General features: G+C 35.5%; 1 protein-coding gene across 1 annotated transcript in view; it reads left to right on the forward strand.

Annotated features, from left to right (window-relative positions):
* Positions 1–26410, forward strand: part of ROBO2 (roundabout guidance receptor 2) — a 407749-nt gene that overhangs the window by 27676 nt on the left and 353663 nt on the right. Inside the window, exon 2 of the mRNA XM_065741855.1 lies at positions 14328–14654. Within this exon, the coding sequence (XP_065597927.1) occupies positions 14328–14654 (327 nt within the window). The remainder of the gene's footprint in view (positions 1–14327; positions 14655–26410) is intronic.

Genomic DNA, 26410 nt, shown 5'->3' on the forward strand with positions numbered 1-26410 from the left:
TTTTCCTTCCCCTTGTGCTTTCCTTTTTATTTTCAAGCACCTGCTGAAATTTTCTTTTTTTTTCTTTTTTTTTCCACTTAATGTTGCTTTGGAAACATGAGCAGCACATTTAATACTTGTGCTTCTGCCTTCTATGATTTTGAATAAGTGTAGAAACATACTGTGTTTGATCATGTGAGCATATGGATAATGATATGTCCTTTGCAGTGAACCTACATTTGACTTCCTGGAGGTGACGTAGCCTTTATCAAGGGGGAAAGAACAATGTTGTATTCTTAGCAATGCAACTGATTTTGAAGGAGAGTACTGGTTCTTCTGCCTTTTACTTTAGATCCTTGGCTAAGAGGGTTGCCTTTAGTCTTAATTCCTTTTCTCATCCTAATAGCAGTATATATAGCCTTTGTCCCTTACTGTGGCAAGAGTTTTGTGGAAAGCTGAAGAACTATAGCTTTTGTTAGTCACAAAATCTTGCTCTATTGTGTATTTAATTACGTATGTCTAAAAATGAATTCACTTGAGAGAGAAAACTTTTGGGGTCTGGTGAAACAATGTACTTTTAATTTTCTTAGTATCATATATTTTTCTTGGAATTTTGTTTGGACAGTTCCTTGCTCTGTATAAGTTTAGTAACAGTAATGAGGAAACCCCTGCAGTCCAGTATTGTGTGTAGATGTTTGTTATGTATTTTACTGTAATCCACCTCCATATTTGTTACCTCGGAATAGGTGGCTGGAAGTATAATGGCCATGTGACAGATGAAGAGCATGTCATGCTGCCTTCATGAAGCTTTTTACGCTTGGCTTTTGTTTCCTAGGCATCTTTCCCTGGCAGTGTTATGCAAAATAACCAATTAATGACAGACAAAATGGCCTTCCTGCATCGCCATGTTTGTAATAAGAAGGGCAATGCTGTAAGTCACGTACCTATTCAGTGTGCTCTGTAGGCCACTGTGAGGGCATGATTAGCCTGACTGTGGAAGACAATTGCAGAGGCATCTGCTCGGTTAATTTTGAGGAAAATTTACCAGATGGAGGCTGAAGATTTAAGTGATTAGAAGGTAGTAGATTGGAATACAAATTGGATTAAAAGAAATTAGATTGATATAAATCGAATTGAGTCACAACAGTTTGTGTTGTTTGTACCAAGGGGCAGTGGATTATGGGAGAAGCAGATGCTCCAATGAGATAGGAATTAATGTGGCTTTGACAGTCCATCTGGGAAGGCCTGAATATCGAGTACATCCTTAATCTCTCTCTCCATTTATCAATGCCATAATGTTAATTAGTACTTCATTCATTAAGTTACTTATGTTGGAAAAAAATCTCACCCTTCTAGCCCCTTTCTATTTGAGGATTTGTTGTTGAGCCAAGGAATGGAAATCTTTCCTTAGCTGATCTAGTTACAGTTGACTGTTATGCTAGACCTGTGTCAGTTTCCTCAAACTTGCAACTGCTTTTGGCATAAATGAAATTTATTGGGCTTTGTTTTGCAATAACCTTCTCTTCATAAATCCAGCATCATAGTTGTTTGAAATCCTGTCTACAGGACATCAATCTCCAGCATCTAGTAATAAGCCTTCTCCTCACAGTTATAATAAGGTACTGTATATATTCTATGTAGTTGAGTGGCATTTAGTTTTATGACCAAGATATAGGTATGACATTAATGGTGAAAGGCAGATTCTTGTTGAGGGAAGGGGAAAAAAAATAAAAAAATAAAGCTTGCTGGAGTGTTTGCATGACCTCTGATAGAAATGGTTGTATGGAAGAAAAGTGCTGTACCTGAAACATCTGCTGAGCGACATGTTTTCAGATTTGTACAATTAGCTGATGACACATGACAGACCTGTTGGCTTTTAAGTGCATTTCTCTTACCTGTGTTGTACTGTAGAAAATACGTATTTATTTAAACTCAGAATAGTGACATGACAACATAAATGTTTTCTTTCATTGGATGGGGAAAATTATAATAGAAAAAGAACCATTTGATAGTTAATATCTTCACAATCTCATTATATTCATTAACTTTAACTGGAAATAAAAGCAAGATAGTACAAATACAGCTATGATTAGTAAAATACAGAAGAGAGTACATATTGTTCTTTATTCCCTACTATGAGTATGTAAGTTTGATGCAGTAAGCTTGTATTACACTATTCACAGAGAATGCAAACACTGGCAGATCTTGATGCTAGTTTTTGTATGGTGTCAACCTTGAACTTGTTTTCCTGTGTTTCCCTAAATATTTTGTTTCCTTTATCTGCAGGGAAGCTTTGATTTCATTTCACCTAGTAAGCTGTGTATGTGTCGAAGTCCTTCCATTACTACTACTTAAAAAAAAAAAAAAGTATTAGATATCTGTATCAAACACCTAATTTGTAGCTAAATAACTGAATTTGTGTTAAATCTGTATTAAAGTAAGTTTTGGTCAAAAAAGCTTGTTGCTGTTCTGCTTATGGAATCCAAATTGCCAAAGATATCGGCCGCACCTCGAGTACTGTGTTCAGTTTTGGGCCCCTCACTACAAGAAGGACATTGAGGCCCTGGAGCGTGTTCAGAGAAGGGCAACAAAACTGGTGAGGGGTCTGGAGCACAAGTCTTATGAGGAGCGGCTGAGGGAGCTGGGATTGTTTAGTCTGGAGAAGAGGAGGCTCAGAGGAGACCTTATTGCACTCTACCGCTTCCTGAAGGGGGGTTGTGGTGAGGAGGGGGTGGGCCTCTTCTCCCTGATAAATAACGACAGGACGAGAGGGAATGGCCACAAGTTGTGCCGGGGAAGATTTAGATTAGATTTGAGGAAATTTTTTTTCTCTGAAAGAGTGGTCAGGCACTGGAATGGCCTGCCTAGGGAGGTGGTTGAGGTACCATCCCTAGCGCTGTTCAAGAAGCGTTTAGATGAGGTGCTAAGGGATTTGAGTTAGTAGTTCAGTGGGTAGGGATAGTGATAGGAGGATGGTTGGACTAGATGATCTTATAGGTCCTTTCCAACCTTATGAACCTTATCTACAAAAATGTCTTGCATCATACCTGTCACTCCTGGAAGAATTCAGTTTAGTGTAAATTAGTTTTTCAGAAAATATTATTTAATTATTTTTTTAAGTTCCTAATTTGTTGTATTTAGAGATTAGAATGTGCTTGCATATAGTTGTGTGGTTGAGAGCATGTATGCATGTATTTCTTTCTGTACTTGACATATTTGCATATTTATGGATTTTTTGTGTATGTACATATATTTAATGCATCATTTGTTCTGAGGGCAAATGCTTTTGAGATTATTATTTTTATTATTTTTAATATATGAAAAAAATGTCTTCTGAAAAATTTGATTTTACCTCTAAGCAAAGAAAATAGTAGGGTAGTGTGGGCAAGAGGTTGACATCAAAGCCAGGAATCTGACACAAATTTGTCAAAGGGATGTTCCATACCATATGATATACTTAGCAATGAAAGCATATGGAAAGGAAGATAAAGAGGACACAAGGTACATTCCATGATCATGTCATTTCTCATCCAAAGCAAATTTTAGCATATAGTATGCCTGCTTCCCAGGAAGTGGCTGGATATCATCCTAGTAGTGGAAGCAGTGAATTAACTCCTTTTTTGCTTTGTTTGTGTGCGCAGCTGTTTTGTTCCCTGTTAGTTGTCCTTACCTCCATCTGTAAGTCTTCTTGCTTTCTTTCTGGTTTTTTTGCTCCTGTGGGGGAGGATGGAGTGTTGTTGGCTGGATGGAATTTTGACTGTTGACTGGAGTCCACTCACCAGGGTGTTTAAAAGTGGAATTTTCTTCTATTAGTTTCTCTAGACAAAAATCATTATTTTTGTTGAAAATAGTGATGGAATGTCAATGATTACAGCCTGAGGTGATGGAATCTCTGTATTTTCTTGTTACCTCCTCTGCTGATGCTTTTAATTCTTTCACCAATTTATTTACAATATGCAATTTGAGAACTGTCTAGGACTAATTGTTTCAGCTGCTGTAGTACAAGGCCCTCTCATTCCCCCCCCCTTTGCATAGTGCTGTATGTCCTTGAGAAAAGTGGATGTCTGTATTGGAAAGAAGGCTTTAAGATGCTTTGTCACAGCAGTACTTTTGCTATTCTATGACTCTCAGAGGTGTTTATCAATAACGTATGCTGTCATAGTGTAGCCAACGGAGATCCATAGCCTTTAAAGTTTGGGCATTACTGAGTCATTGTATTTTATAGTTCAGAAAATCTCTTTTTTAATGTATGAAAAGTAGTGCTGTAGAAGGATACTCTAAAATATGTGTTCTTTGAATGGAAAGATTATTCCTAGCTAGGACTGTCACTAGCAACACTAGGTTTATACACTTAGATATTTTTGTGTCAGACTTGGTCCAAGAAAGCCATTAGAACAGTGCCTACCTATTGAGATATAAAGATGGGTGAAATTACATAGGTTGCTCTGAAAGGAATGCCTCCTAATTATTTCTGTGGACACTACAACAGGTACAAAGAGCACAGTAGCTCTAGCCGATGTTCCAGATTATCAGCTACAAAACACTCTTTTTCAACATAGTCATCGCTGTTACCTATGCACTGTCACCAGTGATGAACAAAAGCCTGCATACCACGCTTATAAAAATCTGTACCAGTGGAGGTGAACCACTGTTACTGTCACCACTGCTGAAACATACTATCTACTGCCTCACTGTGCTTACATCCACAGTTTTGTTTCCACGAAGGTTCAGCAAACATCAATGAATATCAATGGGTCCAATTTTTTCTGCATGGAGGAATTCAGTAATATCCCTTTGCATTATCTCCACTTCCATGTTAGACATCATTATGTCAGACTGCCCCGCTGCTGCCATTCATTGGCTGTCAGCAAACTGTAAGAGAATAGTGGCAGGAAAATTTTATTTCTACCTCCATACCTCCAGAAAATTTCATTTCTACCTCCAGATACATATACATACCATCTTAGATACCTTGAGATATCTGTCCTTGCTCAACTGCAGGGTTTTATCTGTCTGTGAAATATTTCAGACTTCTACATTTCAGAGTATGGGAGCATGTTAAAGATCTCAAAGAGATATTTATGAATCTGAGGACAAGGAAATCAGAAAGAATGTTTTCTTGCCTGAATTAGCTGTATGTATTGTTGTATTGTCTTCTGTGAATGTTAGGGTCATAACTGTCAAGGCTATCTAAAAACGTCATCAAGATTTGTAAGAGTTGTGTTGTGGAAAGATGATTATTTATTAATTAGAATTAAAAATCACACAAGAAACTTCATGATCGTTTACAGTGGTGTAACATTTGACTTCTGTTTCAAAATATTTATCTCAAAGTTAAAGATTAGACATTGTGGTTTTTTTTCAAGAGACTTTTATAAGATGTTGAAAACTGCTTTATTGGAGAAACAACTTCTTTAACTTTTGAAAAGTTTGTGTAATGTTTTATTTGTAAAGTTACTTCGATTTCACTCTGTGGCACTTGTATCCTACTCTGATAGCTATTTGGCTCATCCTTGAAGAAATTTATAGGGGACTGTTTTTTGAGAAGTATAGGTCTTGGGTTTTTGTAGAAGTATCTTAGATGTTCATTGTGATATATCAAAAGAATGTCTTAGACTATGGAGAACCTATTGTTATCAGTCCCTCTATTTAGAAATACAAAACTTAGTCGCTCCCAGTTAGGCTTTTTTTTTTTTTTTTTAATTAATAATAATGGTGTGCAGGAATATTGGAATATTAAAAAAGCTTTCCTTTGACTGCCTAATAAGAAGCCATTGCTATTTCCTCAGTGCTGTGGTGATAAAGTGCTGGCTGTAAAATGAAGACATTACTGCAATGTCTATAAACAATGTCTATTGTTTCCTTGCTCCTTCCTTGACCTGGGAAAGACCTAGAAGATGTTTGGTGGAGTTGGGCATACACTCCTGCTTAGCTTTACTTAATTCCTGAGTGACTCTGAAAGGCTCCCTAGGGGAGAGCTGTTTTGATTGAGCTCTGCTGGAGGAAAAGAGTAGAAAAAACTTCTGTCTGTTCAGTGCTTTTGTTACATTGTGTTTCTATATAGTAGAATAATTTGGGCAGGCAAGGACCTCTGGAGGTAATGTAGCACGTGTATGTATGTGTACATTTGTACATTTTATATGTCTGTGGATGACATGTTTTTGTATACATATGCTGTGTATATACACATGTATTCATATAAACCTTTTTACTATTTCTACTTTTCGTAACTGGAAATATTCCTCTTTTCATATTTTTTTATTTTATATTTGTTTCTTTTGTTAGTTTTTCGTGTATTTTTTGACACAATTTTTTGACACTGGCTCTGAAAAAATGTCATCCCATTTTTTCAGAGCCAGTGAACATTTATGAAACAAACACTTGAAGTTGACCTGAATTTTTATTTCAAAAGCCAGTGTTTTTTGTTTTGTTTTTGTTTTTGCAAATTAAAACTGAGTGTGGTGATGGTTGTTTGTTTGTTTTTCAATTAAGTATATAGTTGTCAGTTAGTTTCTTCCAGGGAGTTTGCCTATGGAAGATAACTGAACTCTAAACCAAACTGCTTTTCAACAGCCAAATCAATTTTCTCTCCACACTGAAGCAGTGTCTTGTATTTATAACATCTCTTTTCACCTGGGAAAAAGTGATTCATTTGCCTGCAAGTCAATATACTGTTTTCAGGGATATTGTGATCCTATTCACTCCTCTCATAAATGCCCATGAGAATCTCACACCCATAACATGCACTGTCATAGAATGCAATGATTTTTAAGGACTGGTTAAGACCTTGTGAAAATATTACAGTGCAAAGAGTTGAGAGAATGTAGCCAACTTATTTGCAATCTGGGCAATACTAATGTCGTTCTGAATAAGACTTCTGCATGTAAAGGAAGGGAGGTAGCTCTTACTATTACCTCAAGTGATTTGAAAAGTAACCCGTTAGGAAACCTCTTAAGTAAGGTACAATTCACACTATTGAAAACTGTGCAGAACTGTTCTACTTCTGCTCTGTGCTAGGTGGTCTGATTTCCAGCCTGCAAGGCAGTTGGATTTTCCCAGCAGTTGAAATATACCATTCATATGTTGGTATGTTGGTGTGTGAGAAAGAAAATTTTTGAAGAGAAGTGAATTAGAATAAATTTTAATTAAGTCTGAATAACAATTTTGGAATGTTTCCCTTGAAATAATTTCATACAAAGAATAGGGTGATTATGCCATGGTATTGGATTATTGTCCATATACAAAGAGCAAAATCAAAGAGTCAGTTTTACATTTGCAAATTTTTTTTTTAGTATTAAAATTGATTACACCTCTCTTGACGAAGTCACAGTTTTATACCACAGAAATATAACAGAATTAGACTTACAATAAAATTTGGTCAAATATTTTTAATGACAGTTATTGATCTGTCTATTCAGTGTTGCCTGTTCTTCATGGCAAACATGCACTATAGGAAGGGTGACTTATCTGCAGATATGTGTCCTGGGGAAGCTATGATGTGTTGGTTAATGGATTAATTTTGCTCTAGGAAAAGCTTTCAGAGGACCTTGTGATTGCTGACGCAGCTTTGAACAAAAACCTTACCTTGGAACCAGTCATATCGTTGGGGTTTGCTCCCATCCGCCAAATCTCTGGGGAGGAGGAGAGATTGTAAAATATAAATCTTCGAAATGTAATCTTTATCATGTCACTTTGCCTAGAGGAATGCATCTAGGATAATCAGCTTGATGCCAGTGCATCAGCCTGTACTCTGGTTGAGTTTTCTCATTATCTTAAATGTTTTTTTTTTTTACGTTATCTTTTGTGTAAACTAGGATGTGACTGACTGGATCTCTGTTTAAGATCTCTGTTTGCTTTCAGTCAACTCTGTGGTTAAAAGGGTAGTGAAAGCAACATGCTTGTTCATTATTTCTAACAGATACTTGTAATAAACGTGTCTGATAAGTACTTCCTAAGTGGTACAAGGCATATGAAGAAGCAGGAAAATGAACAGTAACTGTCTTGCAGTAGATTTAACTAAGTAGCTGCAGGGGTGTCTGTTTTCAAGCTTAATGTTATCTCATAAAAAAGTATTGAATGTCTACATGAGGCAAAAGGAATTCAGTCATGGCTGTATGGCAGATCGTACATTGCCAGGAAAAAAAAAAAAACAGCAGAATGTATTGAATCATGTCCATAAAACACATCACTCTTACAGTTGTGATTTTACTTAATTTCAGAGTGTTTTTTCTTGTTGTTGTTGTTGTTTGTCCATTTGATCTTATTATTTGCTGCACAGAAAGTACCCAAGACTATAGGTCAAAAAAGGGTTCTTTGAACATTGGAGCAAATCTTTTGAGCTGTCTTAGTAAAATAGAGTATATTCAAACCTTTTCTTGCTCGTGTCTATTGCTTTGTTGCAGTATAATATATATATATATATTTTTTTTTTGCTTTTTTTATTAACTTCGCAGTTTGTTTTACTGCTAAACAAGTGTCCTTCACCATCTGTGGAAATGTGTGTTTTTGGCAAAATTCTTACAAGAAATGCATTCAAAATGTTCTCAAAAACACAAAACAAGCTAATAGTCTCTCAGACACAATATTGATCACTCTTAATTGCAGTACGCATAAGCTCTCAAAAGGCAGTATGGCTTCTTTGGTGTGTGTTTCCGTATTCTACTTTTATTTTATAATGAACTCTGTAGTATGGACTTGTCCTTAAAGTTTGGTTGTTTTGCAAGCATTGATCTTTTAGAGCTAAGTATATAATACCCTTCTTAAGCATGATCTTTCAAAAATATTGAACTGAAAGTGTTTCATGCAGTATATATCTTTAACTTATATTGGATGCTTTTCAGTGAACTAGAAGGTTATTGTTAACTCTATATTTTAGGGCTATATGCAAGAGTATTAGCAGTGTTGTAAGAACAGTAGGGGGGCAGAATACTAAGTACTCCATATAGTAGGGAGTATATGGAGTAAGTAAGATATCTGAGTAAGTACATAGAATGGTATACGTAGTGTTAAGCAACTGTTACTCCTGCTGTTAAAAATGGAATCTCACATTTCTTTCTATCAAAGTATACAACTTCAAAATTCTAAAGAAATAAAAAATGAAAAATAGGAAAATTAAAAAATAAGTCTTCAGAAAAAGTATAAAAGGAGTAGTTGCCTTAGAGATCAGTCTGGAAAGAGTTTTACAGTTTGTCATCAGTCAGGTAGTCGAATATAAGAAGTAGAGAGATGTAAATAGTGTATGAAGTGGCAGAATGGTGGAAATTGGTGACAGGGAGGGATAAATGTAGAGGGGAAGAGAGAGTACTGAGGAGTCTCTTGCAGGCAATTCTGCAATCTGTATTATGAAATATTGCATCAAAATATTAACATTTATTAACATATTAACTGATATTATATATATTATATATATTTTATATACGTATATGTAATTGATCAGCAGTTGCAATGAAATCATTAGCCTTTCTGGTGGTTATTCTTTATCTTTTTATTAATTCCTATTAGGTCTGTAACCATAAACACCTTGCTGATTTACTTTAGAAATGAATGAAATCACTAGGAACTTAATCTGTATTGTTGCTTTTCTTGTATGACAGACCACTGCTTATGTAGAGAATAGGGTTAAACAGGTGAAGTCAAAGTTTGGTCTTGATGTGAAGCTAGTAAATTAAAACCAGAAGAGTGTGAAGTGCTATAAATGAAAATGGTTTTCCTTGAAATTTGAAAGACAGTGGCACGGGAGGACTAGAACTAGAATTGCCAAATGCCTGTTTCTGTGAAGTTATATGAATGTATCATACCTACTCACCTCATTACCCTTTGTTGTAAGTGTGGTGAAAAAGGGAGTTTTCTTGCCTACTTACTATTGTCTCTGTAGTAAATAATTTATTTGATAACAATTTTTTGTTCTGATTTATTTAGGCTTATTTGCATACTGAATCAACCATGCTAAATTGAAAATAAAAGCTATTATGTTTATATGCAATTGATGTATCTGTAACTATATGGTATATTGGACCTCTGAGAAAATTTGTGAAGAAGTCAGATGTCTTACAACAAATCTTTAAAACTTGTTGCTGATTATGAGGAATTGAATTAATCAGAACAGCAATACTGTTGATCTTCTGGTCAAAAAGAATGAGTGATGTCATCTTTTACTGTTTTCAGATGAGTTTTCTTGGAGATGATTCTCAGTTCTTGTACAATGCATCAGAGTGGGTTTGAAGTGTCTTCAGAAATATACAGTATAATTTGCATTCCAGAATATTTTTTCTACTTTTGTCACCTTTGATCTCTTTTTCCTTTCTTTCCACGAGTTTGATTAGTTCATGAGTATGCAGATACACAAAGCTGTAAGAGAAGAAGGGCTAGCAAGTGATAAATGTGTTTCAGTGCAAGTATGGCATCTGTACATCTAGCAACTAGAGGCAACTAGAGCTTTCTTTAGCCTTTTTGTGACTGTTTCCTCTAGGAACTTCCTCTCACTCGGCTCCAGCATGGGACTAGGCTTCATATATTCAGTGTCATGACCTTTATTTCATGACCCATATTTTATTTAATCGTTCTTAACAGTGGGCTAACTTATATTTTATTATGTTTAGGAATTTCAGATATATTCTCTCTGATGTAAAAAAAAAAAAAAGTCTGTGTTTAAATATGAATATTGGTATCTACCAATAAAAGCAAAAGTGAAATAATGTAACAGTTAGACTTCAGCTCATTCAGAATTACACTCTTTGTTTTTTCCAGGTAGTAATTGGAAACTCTTCATTGTTTCACTGAAATGAACATTATTACTAGCTAAAGGTCTTTGAATTTTTTTTTTAACTGAGTTAGATTTACAATCTGTTCCTTCTAACTCACTGCCGGCTTGTAGACTGAAGTTGAGAAATGGTGAATTAGCTGATGGTAAACAAGAGCAAATAATTAACGTTGGATTTTTACTTTCCTGTTTAGTTGGGGAAAAACAACAAACAGTGAAAATCTTTTAATCTGTAAAGGTGAAAAATTAATGTGTGAGATGAAGCTGTGCAATGATATTGCTCCATCAGTTTTCTCCTGATAATTGACAGTAGCTCTGATTTGCTCACTGAGGACTGTCGAATTTTAAATTCCCCTAGGTTACTAATGAAATTCTGCATGAGATGTTTAGGCACATTACGTTTTCTGTAGTGAAGGCACCAGCAGCATCCACTCTACTGTGACAGCGTTATGTTATTTCACATCTGTCTCAGAATCCTACGTTCTGAAAGTCTGGATCATTTCTACTAATAGGTTTCTAATTAGTAGATATCAGAAGCTTCTCTGCAGAAGCTGCTTCATTCCTTGCCTTATCTCCATAAAAAAAAAAAAAAAAAAGAGAAGTTGTTTGAGGGAGAGAAGATAGGATTGTGTGGTATGGTATTGTGGATTTGACTACAGCAGTCTCAGCAAATAAATAAATAAAAGTCAGGAACTCCAGCAAGGAACTCTTTCAAAGTTATCATGTTGAGCGAACACTGAAATTGAAAGAGAAGGAGATTATTATTTGTTTGGTGTGTGCTAGAAAAAGTTGACTTAGAATTGTTCTCATTATGTGGTAAAAGTATAAACAAGCTCACACATTGCTAAGGTGTGTGATCAGCAATGTTTCAGAGGACACTGCGATTATGTATCTGTTTTCTGTACTTTTTTGCGTGATAGCCTCAAGACAGAAAGTCACTGCACCTAATTCTTTTCTAATTTCACTTGTTCTTTTCCTTATTTTTGAATTAGAATTAACACAAGAGTATCCAATACTGTTACAGTAGAACCACTGAAAACCTTTTTCTTTTTTTCTTTTTTTAAATTCTGTGGCAAACTTCATAAATTAGGTGAGGGTTTAAATATACGCCAGGAAAAAACAGTGGCTTTAATCGTTTTGTGAAATAATAGGCAAAAATGTAAGCCTAAAACTTTCTCTGTGAATCAGTCAGTAATGCATATGTGAAGCTACTCTTGTGGAGATGTGCAATAAACAGTCATTTGCAATAACTATGTGAACTTGAACATACAGTGAGTATTGGTGTACTCTGTGAGTGTATATTCAGAGAAGTGCTAATGTTTTTCCTTTTACAGACGCAGCTTTGAATCAATCATAGATATTGTAGGACTTTTCCAAAGGTGTGTTTTCACCCAATAGCATGTAACAACTAATTTGAAATCGTTACTGTCCATCATGGTAATGACTGCTTAGGGACTCTTATATTTAGAGGTTATTCACATGCTGTATGCATGCATGAGATATAAGCGTATTGGAAATCCTTGAGGGAAAAATTGAGAAGGAAACTACATGAATAGTCCAGGATACCAACGCAGACAGCCTGCTTCAGTGAAACAACTTGTCATCTTGGATAAGTTACGATTCCTTCTCACTACAGAAAAGGGAAAGGAAATATTTTCTAGTTAGTTCGTGGGGTTAATGATATTCCTGTTCCTTCTAATTGAGGCTGTATTTGTAACAGTATCTTGGGCAGGGAAGTCATAGTGGAAGAACTAAAATTTAGCTAGAAATATACTATCTGAAGCAGTCATTCTCAGGCATGTTGACAGTGACTGTACCTGCCAGAAAAAGAACCAGTGGAATCGTTTTTTTGGCTGTGATTGGTCTTTCTAAAACAGCATATCCTTTTGAAATAACTGTCGATACTCAGTTTGGATTTGAAGGAGGGTGTCTGCTGTGCTCCGTGATTGACTTACTGGGTTTTGGCTTTTTTTCCCATCTCTAAAATGCATGCTGAGGGGAATGACTTGTAACAGTCAGTAGCAGAAGGTACACCCAGACATAACAGAGTTGTGCGATATGAGCCCTTCTTCTAAACATAGACTAAGCCTCATCTTGTTGATGGGTGCAGTCGTTGCTCCTCACATCTCAGCCCTCTTTTGAGTACAGATTACTTAATAAAGATAGGCTGAGGTAAATGTTAGTTTTGTGATGTACAATAGTACCAAAGAGGAAGAGTTGATCCTTGGCTTTGAATTGGGCTGTATAAGGTGAAGGGTTTAATTCTTTGTTGGAGAAAGCCTGCCATTTTTTAAAGGATTGTATAAGGCTTGTAATTCTCTTTAGAATGTACTGCTTGGACTTGTGAATATTATTGCTAAATGTTTATGTTTAAGAAAATGACTTAATATTTTAGGTTTTTCATTTCTTATTACAAATTTTGTAATTTTTTGCCATCTGCTTATTAAAATATAATCAGATCTATCACTGTTCTCTGATTTAAGTCTCTTCAAAATTTAAGAAATGCTTAGGCTTGGTGTTCTTGCTTGTAATGTTGGGAATTTCTTCTCACAACTAACTGGTGCTACTTTTTTTCCTTCAGAATAAGAAATTACTTTGGTAGATATATAGGTATGTGTACATGTGTCTCAACGTTTGGCTTCTAGTACTATGAAATTTATAGTCTTTAGTGATTTCAATATTTTAGTGTTCAGTCGTAGCCTAAGGATACTTTTTAACTGCAAATTCTCCTGATAGATTTTGAATGTCTTTTTGACCGTAAAAGTGGAGAGTGAAATATTCTTTCAACTGTTCTTTTAGTGTATCTATCTGTGCTTGGATATAATTTAGTTTGTGTCTGTGTACGCTTGCAGTATGGATTATGGATACCTTTACTCTACTGGTAGTAGAAGCTGGTAGCTGCTGAAGTACTCAGTTTTTATGGCAACAGTATAGTACCTTATTTCTCTATCAGTCCTTAGTTCAATGACAAGAATGTTAGCAAAACTAAGTCCAAAGGTGGATTCACTAGGTAGAATGGACTTCTATTCCTTTCCTCACAAAGTTTACAGTTAAAATTACCAAAAAGTGTTCATGTGTGATAAGACATAGGGCTGTTGGACAAGTCCGTATGTTGAGTCTGACAGATGCAAAAGTAGGAGATCTGCACAACTGGAATTTGGAAGGGCACAGGAAACTATAAGCTAATGAAAACAGAAACATTACTGAAACGGAAAAGTTCTTGTCATGGTTGTATATGTAATAGATTATGTAATAGATAAGCTTATTATGTAATATAATAAAGCTGATTATGTAATATATGTAATAGATATGTAAAAGTCCCATCCCCATAGGGTATGTATTTGCTAATGCCTTGGTCAGAAGCGTGTGTTTAAAAACCTGAGTTTGTATTAAAGCTATGAACGTCTGTGATACAGACTCTGATTTATCTGATAAAAAACAAACAATGGAATCTGTGAACAGATTGTCTTTTTCTTTGTAATTTCTTTTAAAATGTTGGTGATGTTGAAAGAGTAATCTGTGAGAATGTTTTGTGAGGCCAGAAGTGAAAATAAATTATGCTTCACTCCACCTTTTTCTTTTTCCCTAGGATCCCGACTCCGCCAGGAGGACTTTCCACCACGGATTGTTGAGCATCCTTCGGATGTGATAGTCTCTAAAGGAGAACCAACAACCCTGAACTGTAAAGCTGAAGGACGGCCAACTCCTACTATTGAATGGTACAAAGATGGAGAGCGAGTGGAAACTGACAAAGATGATCCTCGCTCCCATCGTATGCTGCTGCCTAGCGGATCTTTATTTTTCTTACGTATTGTGCATGGACGCAGGAGTAAACCTGATGAAGGAAGCTATGTTTGCGTAGCAAGGAACTATCTTGGAGAAGCTGTGAGTCGCAATGCATCTCTGGAAGTGGCATGTGAGTAAGGTTTTTTATGATTAGCACTTTTAGTTGCTTTTATCTTGCTTTCCAGTAGTTGTATACATTCAGCGATTTGGGAGATGAATGTAGAAAAGCATGGCATTTTGTCAGTAACTATAGCTCTTAGTCAAGGCATTTATACATGCATTTATTCAGTAGCAGTGACCGTACAGAATGTGATTTATACAGAAGTATAGTTCTAGCCAGTGTATAATCATGATTGGCACAAGCATGGACAAAGGCTAATCTTCCTCTAAAGAATAATCTAATTTCTAAATTATGACTAAGTTGGTTACGCTGAAACTAATGTGGAAATATACCCATCATTTAATATAAGGTGCACTGTCTGTTTCTCCTTATTTAGTCATCTGTTACCTCAACAGGAACAGACAGCTTCTTGGTGTCTCATGTTCTTTAGTGCTGGAAACCTCAATGTGTGCTCCTCTATCATAAACTTGATATAGGCCTTATTCATTATGTGAGTGGCAAGTGAAATTGTTGGCCATTTCTCATGTCTTCCGGAGCACTCTTATTCTTTATTGATTCTCTTTGTCTTAAAAGAGAAGTTGTCACAGCTCTTACAGAGACCACCCAGCATGCATGATCTGCTTCCAGTAGAGTTAGCAAAGGCATTCATTACAGTCAAAGAGCAAGCAAGCTCATCATACATAAAATATAACATTTTGTATAGCAGTTTTTGCTGCTTGGTTGTATGTACTGGAAAAAAAAAATTCAATATATATATTTTTAGAGTATCAACAAAGCATAGCAGTGTTTTTTTTGCGTAATTGCGTGTTCTAGTAGAATTATAAGTGTTGTTTTCTTGCTGAACTTTAATTTTCCCTTCACAGTTCTTCATTTGACAGTAATGTCAGAAAAATGTGTTTGACTAAATTAGGGCTTCAGCACCAAATTGCATCACTTAGTTGGTAGAGAGTAGATTTAAGAACACACAAAAAAACATACGGTGGCCTATAAAAATAGAGGCAGGAAAAAGCTGATTTTACTCCTGATGCAGTTTGGGGCTTTTATAGGTATTGTTACATGATCATGAGTTTTCAGTCTTTTCAGAAATTCAAGAAAATGCTATTCTTGAATTAGTTACATGTTGGCATAGGCCAAGTAGAGCAGACCTGTTCACTGCCTTTTGCTTATCACAAACTAGATTAAGAACTGTTTTAAAGGAAAAATGAAAGAATGTTTATTTGAGCCCGTAATAAATATATATGTACTGATAAAGGCATCATAAAGTTACTCAGTGTGGGTAGGTATTTAGGAATTGAGAAGATGACCAGTTTAAGAAAGATTGAAAGCTGGGTGAGTATGAATATAGATAAACTTCAAGTGGATCATTTCTGTGTTTGTATACATTATTATTATTATTATTTTTAAATCTGTTAAGAAAACCTTTGTGAGAGACGGAAACATTTTGAAATCTTTATGACAATCATGCTGAGATTCATATATCTCCTACTGAAGCTCAGAACGTTAAAGTTTTGCTTTGAGTCATCAAACTGAAGCGATTGGTTATTTTGGAATTCAGAGGTGATCTGTGTTCTATCAGTTGTCACTGATCCTTACTTCAGTGGCTGCTGTGAGACTCATGCTACAGTATCTCCAGTCTTTGGTGTTATATCTTTAACCACCATAACTGGTGGCAGGTCATGCATGAACTGCATGTGAGACAGTACAAGACGTTAAAAATAATAAAACCAGGTTTCACTGTCCGAAGGATCGTAGAACATGAAACTTTAGATCTGAAACTATAGCCAGAGTTTCTGCAATAGCAACATGCACCTGAAACCACTTTTTTTTACTGTTTTCATAGCTTTGAAATTTAACTGACTGAATTTTCAAGTTAAACAGTTTAGCAGTCTAAGACAGACATTCTGTTTCCACTTAGATTAGGCAGTGCTTTGTCTTTCCTTGAGCCATACCATGATTGTGATTACAAGAAGGTGGTTTCCAAAAATAAAAAATAAAAAAAACACACACAAACCTGTAAACAATGTGTAAGTTACTCATTTGTTGAATTTTAAATATTCTCTCGTTTTATGCTCACTTGTTACAAAAGCACAAGGCAAAGTTAGATGTGTGTCAAAAGAATCCTGTGGAGAAGATACCCAAACTGCCCAGTTTTCCTTGTTTTTGAGACTTTTGTCTATAAATAAAGTTCTAAAGTGGCCTGTAACAGGCCATGTGTACACTTGGGAAATGAGTTGTTGCTGACAGCCTGTTGTCAGCAGCGAGTCCTCATTCCCCTATTTTCCACACTGCTGAGGGCAGTGAGTTGCCTGGGTGCCAGGGCCCTGTCTGAGGGAACCGAGACAGCCACATGCAATCAAGGCTTCCTTCTGCTATCTCTAATGGTGTTGAAAACTGCTCTTTCCACACTGAGCTAAGCTGTTTTCATCACCAGAGAAAGGGTGGTTGTCCTTTGCTGAAAACAGCGTTTTGGATTACTAGATGACTGTAGGTGGCCTCAAATTGTGCTATTAGAGGTAATGTGCTGCTTTTTACAGATCTAAAATGCTTGAGTCTGCTGTTTTAGTGGAAAAATCAGCAATTGTTTTTCTTATTATTTTATCTTTCCCCACTAATGCACACTTGGAACTTCTGAATGATTTATGAAGAAATATTTTGTCATTTTCTGTACCTGTAAATGTGGTCATGCTTATGCATTCAGATGATAGAATGTTAATTGTGATTCATCTTTCAGTTTTTCCCCTCCATGGTCACTTGGTGCAAAAGTACAAAGATTGAAAATTTTCTGCAATACCCATCAGACAGAAGAAAAAACTTCAGTGAAATTCAGTCGTGTAGTGATTCAAAGCACAGAAAGTGTCCCATCTTTAATGTAATCACTTTTACCCCTTGTTTTTGGGGTGATTTTTGCAAATTGCTGAAGCCAGAGCTCTTTTTTTTAGGTAGGGGCAGTTAACATCTTTCCCAAACATGATCAATTTAGATACCAGCCCACCCCAAAAATTTTAATCTACTTTTAAATCCACGCACATAGAAAGCACTTGCATACAATTAAAGGGAAATATTTGTACCTACTGATAAACAATCAGAAAAGTAGATCCATCGAATCATAGAATATTCTCAGAAAACATCTCAAAGAACTGTTGGGAACTTTGATTTGAGAAGCTACTTAATGAACATCCTTACCATACAGAACATGCTTTAAGAACTGTCTGTAATTTTAGAAAGTGTTTATTCCAGAGGATATTGAGGAAGAAATAAGTGTCTATATTGTAAGGCGTAGTTTGAGCTGGACGTGATGTATTCTGTTTAATTCTTCATGAATGCATCAGTCAGGGCTGTGTTTTGTTAGGGTAACCTTTTTTCTTTTTGGAGGAGCCTTCCACAAAGAGTAAAGGATAATTCTTATGCTAGCAACAGATAATTTTTTGATTGTGCATATGATAAATTCTGATGTAATATTTGTATGTCTTATGGATGAATCATTAAAAATAAATGCTTTAGTCATAGAACAATTTTAAAAATCTTCTTCAAAATAGTGGAATGTATTCAAATGTTGCAGATTTTTTTTAAACAAAAATTGAACTAGGATTGGCATTATTAGAAACATCTTAACAGCCGAACTGCCTTGGGAGATTTAGAATAGGGAGTTAATCTTATTTTCATGAAACTGCTTTAATTCTTGAATATCATTCTTGAAAACGTTTAGTTTTAAAATAAAAGCAGTTTTTTCCAACATATGAATTGACATAAGTGGACCATTGTGGTGGAGTTTTCCAGTGGGACTATCAGGAGACATAGATAGTATTTCAGTCCTCAGCAATGGGGCGCCGCATGTAAGCAACAGAGAGAGCATGAGGGGTCCTCACATTGAGTCACCAGCCTCTGATCCAGCCTGAGTCAGCAGCAACCCCTGGGGAGAGCAGCTGTAGCCCCAGGTGTTAAATATGTGACAGCAGCTTGATCTATCGACCGCTGTAAGAGGGGGCTTTGGCCTAAATGAAAATTCATGAAAAATTGATGAAGTCCCCAGATTATTTTTTTTTCCCCTTTTCCTTTTTCACTGCTGTGCCAATGCAGCAAGGAGAGATTAAATTAGGTGTTGAACGCTTTAGTGGCAAGGAGGTTGCGGTTCAAAGGTCGGAAGGTCAAAGGAGGGAAAGAAAAGACCAATTTTCTACCTTACTTTCTTTTAAAAGAAAATAACTAGGCTTTTCAGATTAGCTGGGATTTACTTCTATTTTAATATGAAAATCCATTTTAATAGAAGAATAAAGCTCGGGAATATTCATAAATAGGATTCTTTTCTGCATGGGTTGGCAAAGGGTAGAAGTGTGTGGGTTGATGCTAATAGAAAACAGTGGAAGACTTGGCTTCATAATTCAATTGCAGAACCAGAAATAGATTCAATTTTGTGATGGCAGTGTAAATTTGGGTTTCCATCTTTCCGAGTTTGTACTTGAACTGAAGTCATTTGGAGAAAGGTCTTGCATTATTTATATGTCACAGATTGCTTGAATAGCAGGCTTTGAAACACTTTCCAAACATAATGATCTTGTTTATGTTAAATTCAAAACTGAGTTATGTTTTATCTTTTAACAAGAGTGATTATAGTAATACACGGAATTTAGTGTGAAGAGTCACAGGTGTACTCCAATGCAAGTGTAAACCACATCTTACACATGGGAGACAGTAATTTTACAAATAAAACAGATATGTTACAGTAGTATAAAGGCTGGGAGGTATAAAATATATGCTATGCAATCATCTCTGTACCAGAAAGCTAATGACAATTTGCAGGAACATCTGCAAAAGGCTACAGTATGTTCATAATAATGAAGTTAATAATTTCACTTGACATATTTAGAATAAAGATCACCTTTGTAAAGTAGCACTGATACCTAGCAAAATGTATGTGACTGAAATTTGTGGATTATTTTTCATCTAATTTCTGTTAATGTTCATATTTAGATTATATGTTTGTTATTAATTCAAATTTCAGAGTCTGGTTTGCTTCGTTCAATGTTACTCTAATGTAATGACACATAAGTTCATTTACTTACATCCTTTGGATCCTCATTCTTTTCAGCAGCATGTGAAGAGCTTGCTGTCTGAACCTACTATCTTTTACTCTCATTAAGGCAGAAGTAATTGTTTTAGCAATTTAAATGTTGAGGATTGATCCTTACAGAAGTATGGGGATGAGTCATAGTACGACATTGAAAATCATCTTGCTTTTTCTTTCTCTTCATTTTTTTATGAGTAAATACAGCAAACCATGGCTATTATCCCAGCACACTTTCTCCTCTGTAAAACAAAATATAGGAAGTTTTATCTGATTAGATAACTGAGGACAAGGCAGTGAGACTGGTGGAACATTTTAAGCCTTCATAGTTCTTAAAAGAAGAGCAGAAGAATAGAAGCTTACAGTAAGAAATTTCTGTTATTAGATTGAAACTATAGGGAATGCTACTCTTAGAAATCATTGCATAACACAACATTTTTGTGTAATGCACAATTTAATCATTATGATTCTTAATTTAAATTAGAGGTTAATAAATAGCAAAGTGTGAAGATAAATATATAAACACTGGGCTGATATTTCATCTCAAAGTCCCTGTTCCATCAAAAAAAGTAGCTCTGATTCTTTCATATACTAGGATGGTTTTTGGTTAAGTGTGTATTTCTGTTGCTTCTGAATTCACCTGAGATAAAAAGTATAAATACTAGTGAGAGTGTATTTTTTTTGCACAAGTAGTCAGAGTGAATTAGAATTTCTGATAGAAGCGCTTCTCTTCAACATAAGCTAAAATTTGTCTTCTGTTACTGTTAAGGCCGTTCTCATGAACTGTTTATGATTGTACTTCAACCTTAATACCTTCATTGTGGACAAAAACAGTACTTTCTCTCACACTCCACTAGGCTTTAATCTTGTGACTGCATCATTACATCTTCACTCCCTCTCATTTGTGCTCCACCTGGACATGCAGATCTAAATGTTTAATTCAAGACCCAAATTGCTAATGCCTCATCTAAGAGGTATCACACTGATGATAGATCCAACAGTACTTAACATAATTTCAGTTACTATATATGGTGCCTTTTATTTTCTCCATTTTCTGCTTCTAGCTCTTTCTGTACTACAGTCATCTTATAACAGATTTTTCATAATTGTTCATGATATAAAAAGCTTTAAAGAGAGATACACAGCTTCACACAGGTTTTGTTACCTGAGAAGTGTTCAGTGTGAGCACTTTAGCTTAGCTGGTTGTATGTGCTATGAAGTCCAGTGAAAAGTTTCCTTAACACCTGAAAATTGCTACCACTGTTTGTATTAAGTCCTTCAGAACTGGTAAGTGTTTTTGTAGTTTACTCTATTGCAGCAAGTGTGTGTGTGTATGTATGTCTGTAGAGTGTATACACATGTATGTATGTATATACATATATAGACACATTCCAGTATTATCCTAGCATTAGTGTAGTAGAAATAGTTCCCACATCCAGAAATGGTTAAAGAAGCTTTCTATAGCATCTTTAATTTATTCCTTGAATTTTTCTGCCCAGGGTCTACTATTTTCCCACCTAAAATATATCTTTTAACATTATGTTTTCAAAGCTATTTGCTGCGCTCTTGATCTGAATCTGCTTCTAATAATTTCTTGCACATTTCCTCATTTGATTTTTATCGGCTTACTTCCTTCCCCTTGCCTTTGATTTTTTTTTTAATCAAATCCTGCTGTTTATGTATCTTTGAATGTTCTACCTGATAAAATGTTGAAAGCAAAGGAGCAATTGATGACTTTACAGAAACCTTGAAAGAGATCACCTATTGGCTGATCTTCGGTTAGTGTGCATATCATTTGGTTGACATTTCTCTGATTTTTAGTTCATTTGAGAAATGAAGGAAAACAAGATAACATGGCATTTTTACACCTCTGTTCCTTTTGCTCAGGAGCCTATAAGCACTGTTTGAATATTAATTGAAATATTAGCTATTGTTGGGATATGCTTCAGACATGTTGTACTATTCTCTGATGTCAGATAGGCTTTAAAAAATACTAATTTGAAGCATTACTACAGGCCATTCATTTGCAAATGTTGCATGATCTCAATACAAATGAAGTTCATTACTATGCTAATTAACATCAATTATTAGAGTGAGATTGGTGGATATTTTATACACACACACACACACATACATGTATGCGTATAGCTTTTCTTTCTGATAATCACTGTATTTGTTTGAGGAAACCAGAATCTTTGCCTTCTTTCCTATTTTTTTTCTGCCTTTGTTCAGAGATTATCTTTCCCCTGCTTCCATTCTTGGAAAAATAAAATTTAATCATGGCTTTGGTGATATTTCCACTTCAGCTATTTTTCACAGATGTTGTTCTTTGAATAAGTTTATATTACTTGGAACTTATATGGGAAATGAAGTGGTAAATCTCTGTTCCTCTGCCCTTACTTGAATTTTTCAAGTGGCGATGACGCGAACTTATGCTGGTATTTTGGAAATGGCCTCATCATGTTAGATGAGGCAGGTTCACACAGTTACGTTCTGTTGTCTCATGGTTATGTCTACTATTGTATAAAGGGTTGCAGAGACATCAAGAGTTACCAGCCCTGGATCACCAAGTCACCTGTATTCTACACAGCTGTATTTTTAAATTCCATTCAGTACTGTTTCAAAATACCCTTGGAAAACAAATTTGATTGGTTTCCCCTTCATCGCCTCAGCTCATGCCAATCCCTGTTTCTGTTCAAAGCTTGCCTTGGAACTTAGGTCTTCCAGTGATGAGTGAAACAGTTTTAAAGTTTCCAATGTAAACAAGCATTCTTTATTTATGCTTGTTCTGTGGTAAGATTCTCCTTCAGTTCAGTTATTTTCTCTCCTTTGTGTTTATAGACCGGAGTGGTTTCACTTCTCATGTGTCCTATTGCAAAATTAAACAAGAGGAGTCCTTGTCTCTTTTTGGAAAATGTTTGCTTGATCCCAGTAGTCCTTTTTTTTTTTTTTTTTACCTGTTCTAGTTTTCATTCATTTTCTGAGATGTGGATGGCTATATTACTTATAATGTTTCGAGGCCAACGTGCTTTGCATTATGAATTAGTGTTTAATAACTACCTTCACTGTTCCCTTACCTATCTGTCCTGTGATGATGTTTGACTTTTTTAAGGCATTTGGTAGGTCATCAGACATTCTGTGGCAATCTGGTGCAGATCTTTTTCTATAATTTTTAACAGACGTGCTTCTACTTTACAGCCTGCTTCCCTGTGATCAGTTCTAAACCATATGTCCTAGCACGTTCTGGTATTCTGGTGTCTCCCATGTTAGTTTTCAATATTATCCAGGTTAATGTGATTCTCATGTTGAGTGCTGCTAGTCTTGTTGTGTGATCTTGTATGTCAAAGTAGAAGGTGGTCTTGGCATTCAAACTTGCCAATGCTGTATCCACTTGCACCTTCCTAGAGAGAGCTTCAGTTCTACTAGTGGAACTTGAACCCTCTTGCTCATCCATTCTACAGAATCATCAAATGAAATAAATGGAATAGAAATATGTTTCTGCTAGAATATCAACCCATCCTCTAAGAAAGTTTGAGGCGTGAACATTACTGGGAGGGAAATTGTTTCATTGTCTTTCAGTTTGCTTCTTTTATACTTCAAACCACTAATCCATACATGAGAATCACAGAGAAATATATCCCTAGCTTATATGGATAAGGTGAGTAATGACCTGGCAAAATAATTTACACTAGTTAATTTTTTCAATTTCTTTTAAGTCATAACATGCACAGAAAGTTCCCACTCTGCTATACATATGCACGCAAACAAGTACAATTTAGAAGAACCTAGATGTGGAAACAACAGAAGAATTAATTGTAGCCCCCTAACTGCAACTTTTTCAAGTAATTGTGCACTTTGTGACTGGCAGTATTAGAAAATCCTAAAGCTCACAGATAATAGGATGATCATCTTATACTGTGATGGAGTTGGAGATGAAGTGAAATTTTAGGTGTGGTTAGGATGTTGAATTGCTGTCCTTTGTTCATAGAAGCACAGTTGAAGTAGATAAATGAAATTTCTTATTTTTTATTTTCTGTAAAAATATATACTAGTGGCATTCTCAAGAAAATATTCAGTTTGTTTCCATGATATGTGCAAATTCATTACAGACTCTACATGCACATACTGCCTTTGGGATGTGCAGACTGTCAGCTGTCAATATGACCAGGTGTTTTGATTTCTATGTGGTCAGCTTTGAGAATGGCATGTTTTGCTCTGCTGGGTTATAATGGTAGGCAGTCTTAGTTGCAAACAAAGGCACTGTCTAGAGAGAACACATGAGCTTGAATGCTTTAAGTGGTTCATTCCCTACATGGATTCTGGGGAAGTGCAGATGAGATTAAGAAAATCAGGTGTTGCCCCCTGGCAGGAAGGGAAGCAGTTGTAAATAAAAAGAGCATTATTTGATTTGGTAGCCTTTTACTGGTTTTAGTAGTTTTTGCAAGCTAACATCTTTCCTGAGTCCGTAACTGTGGAGTGAACAGGCAGATGCTTGATGTACTTCATACGATTACAGTGATAATTCTTCTAGGTCAGACCAAAAGCCTTGCTTTATATCTTTAGAGACAGTGAGAGACGCAGGCCAGTAAATTTATGTCCAGATCACAATTGGGAATGCTATAACGTGTTGTCCTCTTTCCACTCAGCCCAGTAGTACTTTAGAAATATTTCTTAATCTTGACATGTTTTCAGGCTGTCTTTTCCTCCCCACTTAACAAAACTGTGTTGGAGCACGGAATAGTTGGAAGCTTAATTTCTAAATATAGCTAGTTCCTTTAGGATAAGAAAATAAGTGCATGCGAAAAACACCTTTAAGGTGTTTTAATGCTCTCTCTTTGTCTGGTTAGCATTAGGAGAAGGCACAGGTAATGGAAAATTTGTAGTAGTTGAGAACATCTGTTACGGATGGAACAAAGTCATTATAGTAACTAGGATATTTCCTATCTTTGGTAACAAAGTCAGTAAGAGAGAGCAACTGATGTATACACTAGGTGTTTCTGAGATAGCCTAGAAAGTTGAAAGAACCTTTTTGGAGGTATGTAAGGATGAGTTTCTTTTCTAGCAAAGCACCTTGGTTACTAAAGAGTAAATGGTGAAAAAACAAAACAGAACAACCCTGAAATTATTTTTGAAAAATATTTTCTTTTGTATTTAATCTATGTTGTTTTTAACTCTGTTGTTTCATTTTTGTGTCTTTTGTATATTTCATGATAAGAATCAGCAACAAGAAATCATGTCTTCCATGAAATAGTCTTGGGTTTATCAGAGTATGTTCCCTCTTTGAATCGTTGGAGGAGGAGATCATTAGCCTCCAATCTGGATTCTCAGCTGGGAAAACTGATGTGAAACACTCTTCGTGCTAAAGATATAAAAGTTAGATCTCCTAGTCATTCAGTCAGCAGCTATGCAATTCTTATCCTAGCTTTTCACTGTAGGATAAATTTAAGTACCGGATTCAAACTTGTAAATTCCATTTCTAGAAATACATGCCTAAATGTCAGTAACAATTCCAAAAATCATTGCTTTTTTACTTGAGATTCAGAGTCATCTCTTCAAGGTCATATAACATGTTGAATGTAGAACTACAATCAGAAGGCAAATCTTTTAATTGGTAGTGTGATACCTTAAGAAAATAAGTGATGTTCTTCATTTGTGTCTCCTGCTTCCTATGAAAATAAAAGTAGTGTGTTCACATATTTTTGTTCAGATTACATTATTATTTGAGCAGCATCTGACTGTGAATGTATTAATGTAAGCTTTTGACTGTTTAATAGATTTTACATGTACTATGTGTACTTGATTGTCATTCTTGTTGAAGGATGTAGAATTCTTTTTTATTTCTTCCTCCCCCATGAAACACAGAAATTCAAACAAAAATGTTTCCTTTGGTTCCAAGAAATTAACATGTGAAACAAACAAATGGGTAACGGGGAGAAAGAAGGTGCAGTCTGATGAAAATATTGTAGAGCTACTTCTTCCCCTACCACTGCATTTAGTCTGTGTGGTATCTCCACTGAAGCCCATGATTTTATATTTGTTGTAAAATTGGAAGTGGGGAGCTTGGGGCAGAACCCTCTTGTGGTTGTTTGTTGTTGTTGTTGTTTCCTTTTTAAACTGGATTTTAATTTGGTTGGATTATAATGACTTGCTTTCACTTGCTAGAATAAAATCTTTGACTGTTCTGCTTTTAGTTTGCTTTCTAATTTTGTCATTCATCAAAATATTTTGACTGGTAATCATAAATACACTGTGCATATGTGCAGGGCTGGGCTTATATGTCACTTTGCTCATAATACACCTGCATACTGAACAAATGAGAATTTGGATTCTGTCATTTTATTCTAGTACTGCAGATGTGTTTAGAAATAGTTCGATAATACTCATTTTTCACCTCTCTTGGCAATGATTTGGCTTTTGCAGAATAGCTCATTACAAGGAAAGGAGATGTAAAGAACAGAATTTAATGAATATGAGAAAGGAAGTTTTATGTCTGCATGCCATTACATTCCTAACAGTAACATACAGAACTGGTGAAGAAGCAGAACAGGATATATTTATTCATTTGCTACAGTTATGGAATGTGAACACTTAAATTATAATAAAATATTGGTAATGTTGTTTACGATCTGTACAGCATACAGATATAATTAATATGTAAAACAAAGTTTAAATATAATGTAATTTTATATTTGTATATGAATGT

Source organism: Cyrtonyx montezumae, unplaced genomic scaffold, assembly GCF_038088225.1.
Source record: "Cyrtonyx montezumae isolate F1298 unplaced genomic scaffold, pur_monq_1.0 scaffold_3, whole genome shotgun sequence".
Taxonomy (NCBI): domain Eukaryota; kingdom Metazoa; phylum Chordata; class Aves; order Galliformes; family Odontophoridae; genus Cyrtonyx; species Cyrtonyx montezumae.